Source organism: Protobothrops mucrosquamatus, unplaced genomic scaffold (genome assembly GCF_001527695.2).
Source record: "Protobothrops mucrosquamatus isolate PMUCROS unplaced genomic scaffold, P.Mucros_1.0 scaffold1360, whole genome shotgun sequence".
Taxonomy (NCBI): domain Eukaryota; kingdom Metazoa; phylum Chordata; class Lepidosauria; order Squamata; family Viperidae; genus Protobothrops; species Protobothrops mucrosquamatus.
The window spans coordinates 121,274-127,064 of NW_015387552.1; the positions used below are offsets into that span (position 1 = coordinate 121,274).

At 59.2% G+C, this 5,791-nt stretch overlaps 1 protein-coding gene across 1 annotated transcript; it reads left to right on the forward strand.

Moving 5' to 3' along the window:
• The first annotated feature begins 275 nt into the window (after nt 1-275).
• LOC107292495 (interleukin-12 subunit beta-like) lies at nt 276-3,064 on the forward strand. The gene is made up of 5 exons (XM_015821592.1): nt 276-351; nt 1,217-1,450; nt 1,942-2,062; nt 2,203-2,405; nt 2,850-3,064. The coding sequence occupies exons 1-5, from the start codon at nt 276-278 to the stop codon at nt 3,062-3,064; spliced, it is 849 nt and encodes a 282-aa protein (XP_015677078.1).
• The last annotated feature ends 2,727 nt before the right edge of the window (nt 3,065-5,791 follow it).

The window sequence follows — 5,791 nt, forward strand, 5'->3', positions numbered from 1 at the left end:
CCCCCTTCCCTGGCAGGGGTGGGAGCTTTGCCTGTGCCCTCTGCTTCCCATCGACAGGGCGTCCCACTCTTTGGCCTCCCCGTCTTTCTTCTCCCCCTGGTTAGAGCTTGGGGACTGCTCGGCCCCTCGGTGAGACTCGGGGGTGATGCTCAGGGGAGGGGCCGGATTGGGGCCAGGGGGCTTCCCAGCCGTGACCTCCCAGCAGCACCTCTCGCCTCCCTCCTCCCCAGCCAGGCCGGCCCCCCACAGACGCCTCTTTGCCTTGCCTCACACAGATGCTGCTGGGAAAGTGGGCAGCTTTGCTGGCCGTGGCCGTGGCCATGGAGGCCGTGGCTGCTTTTCCCTCCTCACGTAAGTGCCTTCTTTGCCAGCCTTTTTCCGGGGGGGGGGGGCTGGGAGGGCCAGGAGCCAGATATCCCGGGTCCTTTGCAGGTGGCTGTGCCCAAAACGCACTCCCTGGAGCCCCCCCCCCAAATTCCAGGGGTCTGCCCTTCTGACTCGAATGGAAAAGCCAGCATTGCCTGCCCCAGAAGTGGCGGGAAATTTCTGACAGAGGGAAAAAAAACCTCCATCTTTGGGCAAAGAGGGGCAGAAGAGCTGAGCCACCTCAAAGTTTATTCCTTTGTCTCCTTGAAGGAAAATTTGACATTCCTGCCAGGATTTAGTGAGGGTTGCAGTTCAGGTAATGAAAATGAGCAACTAAGAGGTTAGAGCCACAGGTACAATGAGGTTTGGGGGGTTAGATATGCCCAGGAGGGGGGGCAGAAGTTGGGGAGTGGGCAGAGGGCAGAGCTGCTTCCACACAATTCCCACGAGAGGGCAGCAGGCGAGGAAGGGGGGTCCCTGCTTCTCCCACCCAGGGAAGAAGCACAGAATCGGGGGGGGGCAAGGGGGAGGCCTTCCTGGAAGGACAGGGGCAGCCAAGCCCTGCCCTGCGTAGAGTGAGGGCAGAGGGGGGGGCTGAGAGGGGCCCTGTGGCAACGGGTGCAGCATCCCATCCTCTGCTGCTCTGGGAAACACCCCGTAGGCTTCCCTCACAAAGCCCCTGCACCCCAAAATGTGGGGATGGGGGTGCAGCCTAGAGAAAAAAATCTCTGGCCACCCCAGTAACAGCCCTGAGTGGGCAGCCCTGAAACTGCTTCGGGGCTAAAAGCCGCCAGCCTGGCAGGGCCCCTTCCGGCCCCGCTGACTCTCCGCTTTGGGGTTTTGCCCCCAGTGCTGATTGGGAAAGAATATGAAACCATAACCCTGACCTGCTCCAGTTCCCCTGGAGAGCAAGTGGAGTGGAAGTGGAAGGGCGACACGCAGCAGGAGTCAGGCCGAGAGTTCGTCATCTACAACATGGACTTCCCTTTTGCCGGAAACTATTCCTGCTGGGCCGGATCCCGGCTGCTGGAAAGCTTCTATGTGGCCCTGGGGGTTCATCACAGCTACTTCTTCAAGGCGGAAGGTGAGCGGGGAAGGGAGGGGAAGAATCCCTTGGGGGGGCTCATTCCCAGAGCCCCAGCTAAACCCCAGCCTGGTTCTCTGCCCCATTTCCCCACCGGCCTTCTGGTCTGGCCTTCAAAGCGGGGAGGGGGGCAGGCCTGGGCTGCTCTTCTGTCCCTCCACCCTGGCCCCTTCCTGAAAACCCATCCCAAACATCCCGGAAAGCCTGAGGAGCGCCTCCATCTTTGCTTGTAGGGAACATGGGGGGTCTGTCTCGCCAGCCCCCCAGGGATGACAGGAGGATGACAGCCACTGCCTGGGGAGGATGGTGGGATGGGGGATCTCTTCCAGCTGGGGATAAGCAGCAGTGGGGGGTTCTCTTTCGGCGCAGCTGCCTTTCTTGCTCCAGATTCAGATTCTCAGGGCACCCCCTGTGGGTGGGAGATGCCCCGGGGGCTGCCACAGGAAGAGGGGCCTGGACTCGCCCTCAGTTCTTTTCCCTGGTTCTTGCAGGAGCAAAGGAAGAACCAGAAGAACCGGCCATCACCTGCTGGGCTACATCGTACAGCGGCACCTTGAGCTGTTCCTGGAAGTCTCAGAACCCGGCGACTTTTCTGGCCCACCTGAAACACAAGTTAGTAGCCCCAACCCTCCTCTCTCTTCACGGTGCACCGAGCATCGCAGCGAGGAAAAGGGGGTCTCTGAGCATGTGGAGAGTCTCCGTCCACCACCGCGGCAGCCAGCGAGGGCTCCACTTCTGCCTTCTCTTTGCAGAGACACAGAGGCTGTGCTGTGCCCCTCCACAGAAGTGGCTCTCCTGGGGAACAGAGTGGTGGATATCCAGTTCAACAATTGTTCCTTCTGTCCTTACGCGGAGGAGGCGCCCCACACACCCCTCCTCCTGGTGCTGAGGGGGCTTTCTGAAGATGGCGGCGGCTACAGCGAAGTGAACAAGACTTTCCTCTTGCGGGATATCGGTATGGATGGCACCAGCCCCCCCCCCTTCTCATGCAGGACCCCATCCCGGGCCTTGGAAGGCCCAACCCAGCGGTCTGGCCTGAGTCTGCCTGCTGTTGCATCTGTTTCTCCCCCCCCCACACACACACACACACTTCCCTCCTGCTCCTGCAGGGGGGCTCTTCCCCAGGCGCCCCCCCTGCTGGCAAGTGGCCTGAGGCCCAAGGGACACTGCCCGGGGCTCGCAAATGTCCAGGCTCGCCTTCTGTCGAGGTCCACTTGAGCAGAGCATCTTCCGCCATAACTGACATCTCCTGCCTTAGGAAGGAAAATCTGGGGAGGGTCTTTTCAAGCCGGGTCTCCTTGCAGGCTGGCTTTTCCACCCTTTGTGCTGGGCCTCTGGAGGGAGGGGGCAAGGGGGGGTGGCTGGACGAGGTCCGACAGGATCCCTGTTCTCCTTGCAGTGAAGCCCGATGCTCCGGCCTACCTGAAGGTCACAGGGCAGACGGTCTCCTGGGCTCCCCCAGCCTCCTGGGACCTGCCCGCCACCTACTTCCCCTTGCAGTACAACCTCCTCCTGGAGTCGGCTTCCGGCAGCATAGAGAACCACCTCCTCCTCGTGAGTAAACCTTTGGGGCTTATCATCCGTCACATTGAAGGCTGCTCTGGACATCTTTGAGAGCACAAAAAGCCTCTCGGAATGATAAAGTGTTCAATGGACTCGGCGTAAACCACGGGTCTTGGGGTGAAGCCGCCAACGGACTATGCTAATCCCCCACCCCCAGCAGCCAGCGGGCCAGGCGCCAGCTGACAGCCCCCAAGCAGAGACCTGGGACAAGCTGCCCAGCATCGCCCCCCCCTCCATGCTGGTATACTGCCACTGCATGGGGATGCTCTGCTGAGCTGCAGCAGCTCCTTCCATGGCCGTACAGTCTGCAGGGCTGCCTAAGGAAGCAGGATCCTCCTTGTAGTTGTGCAGATGCACAATGGGCGCAGATGCCGCCTCCGGGTCAAAGGGAGCAAGGACAACCCACCTTGCTGGGCAGGCCCATTGGCCCCTCTGCCTGCCCCCCCTTCCCCTGGTTCAGCCGGGCCCTCTTTCCGCTGCAGGCCAAGAAGGAGCTGACCAGGAAGCAGAATTGGAGCAAGGCGCAGATCCGCTGCCAGGACCCTTTGATCAGCTCATCTTGGAGCTCTTGGCAGGAATGGAAGAAATGAGGACATCAGCCGGAAACTCTCCCACCCTTCCCCCCTCCCCTTCCCTTCCCTCTGCAGCTCCAGCTCCCCACCCCTCCCCCACCCCTCCCAGGTGCAGACTAGGAGTGAGCCATCGCAGAAAGCCTCTTCAATCCCCCCAGGGCAAAACCCACCAAGAGGCTCACCTGTCTGCCCGAAGATTTGTCCAAGGACAACCCAATTGAGGGGGGGGAGCTTTTGTGAGGAGGGTGAAGAATCACACACACACACACACACAGGCATGCAGGCCTTGCACAGCATCAGGGCTCAGCTGCCTGTCAGAGTCTGACTTCGCCTGTTTAACACCAACTTCACTTCCCCCAAAACCTGCTTGGGAATCGGATCCTGAGGGTTTCCCTCCTCTCCACCCCAGGGGGTGTCGGAATCTCCGCCTTTCCACTCCTTGGGGTCCCTCCCTCTTGGAGAGCAGGCAGCCGGTGATCAAATAAAGTTTGGTTCTTGACCTCAGCTTCTGTTCCTTCTAATTACTTGGAAGCCTGGTGATGATGTGACCTAGTTGGGTAATGAAACGTCTGTGTGTCGACCCCACAGTTCAGCCCTGAGCTGCAGAGATTCACTTCAGCTGGAATGGATCCAGCTGCAGGATTAGCCTCCCTGGGCTGCCCCCGGTGCCTCCACCCCACCACGGCCGCCACCACCCCATTGCAGGCCTGCCACTCTCACCCAATTGAGGGCTTCTGCTGCTTTCTGCCAGGGCGCCCCTTGCCAAGCCAGGAGCCCGGTGCAACAAAGCTTCTCTGCCCACCCAGGTGGGACAGACTCCAGGGGCCAAGCAAGCCCAAAGCCTCTGTCCGAACCGGGCCTCCTCCCCAGCCACTGTCCAGGAGCCAGAACCCCCGGGGTACGCAGGGCTGCAAGGGTTGGGGCAGCAGGCTTCTCGGAGGCCGGCAGGGAACCCCTAGTCCAGAAGCGGCACCAGCTCGGCTGTTCTTCTCACACACATTCAAAGGGAACCCAGTTTAGCCATTCTATTTTTTAATTATTTGTACAAGAATGTATTTAAGCAGTGGCATTTTCTGTAAAACGGATACACAAATCAGCAACTGCTCAGGAACTTGCTTTTCTGTGTGTCATCTTCCTAGCAGAACTGTTCTAAATGGCTGCTTTTAATAGTGTGGCTTTATAGTATTTTATTTATTTATCAAATTTCTATACCGCCCATCGCATGTGTGTGCCTTGGGTTGTTTACAAATAAAACAGTAAAAAGCTGTTTTGAAAAACAAATTAAAAATCACATTGAAACGAAGCTAAAAGGGTCAATTGCAACTTTAAAAAGGCAGAACAAGCACCGTCAGCCCACCAACCCCCCCCAAGGGCTGCATGCCACTCTTGGACCCCAGGCCAGGTGGCAGAGCCAGATCTCAATGCCCTTCAGAAGGCGGGAGGGGGCAGCTATTTCACAGGGCAGAGGTGAGAGCAGAGAAGGATCCCTTCCTACCCTCTGCCAGTCCACGCTCTTTCACCAAGGGAGTCTGTAACACGCCCTGCCTGCCTGCCTGCCGGCCTGCCCTGGTGGAAGCAGAAGATGAAATTGGGACGAGCCGGTTCCATGGGTAACCTGGTCCCGTGCCATGGAGGGATAGAAAAGTCAGGGCCAACACTTCAGATTGGACCTGGAGGCAAACTGGCACCCAAAGCTGCTCACCTAGCGGGGGGGGGGGGTGTTTCACCTGCAACCCTCACAGCATCCAAACTGCTGGCGTGGCCACATTTGGCACCACAAACACCAGAGACTGTTTGTTCACCTTAATTCTCTGGCCCAGACCTGGACAGGAAGGCAAGTCCTTCCAGTTGCCCATCCAGCATTTCCAAGAAGGCAGCCTCTGTCCCAACCAGGCCTCCTTTCGCTCTCTGCAGGCCCGAAGACTGTCCGGTCCTGCTTCCAGGCCATGTGCCCGCCCTGCCAAAGGCTTTTCCGGCTCCTGCCCTGCGGAGCACCCTGGACTGGCCCTCCTGCCCCCTCCTGCCTAGGGCACAGAGCCCTCCCCCCTGGCAAGGAATTCCTCCGGGGGGACCCTCCGGACCTAGCAAGACTCCCAGGGCGCCAGCAGCCTGAAAGGGCCGCCTGCAAGTCCAGGCTTCTTTTCCTGTGGGCCAACTCGGTTGCTCCCAGCCCTGCGAAGGTAAATATTGCAACCGTTTACAGTGT

Bases quoted from the DNA above. Each gene is read 5' to 3' on its own strand.
- LOC107292495 (XM_015821592.1), top strand. From the start codon at position 276: ATGCTGCTGGGAAAGTGGGCAGCTTTGCTGGCCGTGGCCGTGGCCATG. The intron at 2,063-2,202 runs GTTAGTAGCCCC...TTCTCTTTGCAG, and splicing joins CTGGCCCACCTGAAACACAA to AGACACAGAGGCTGTGCTGT. The intron at 2,406-2,849 runs GTATGGATGGCA...TTCTCCTTGCAG, and splicing joins TTTCCTCTTGCGGGATATCG to TGAAGCCCGATGCTCCGGCC.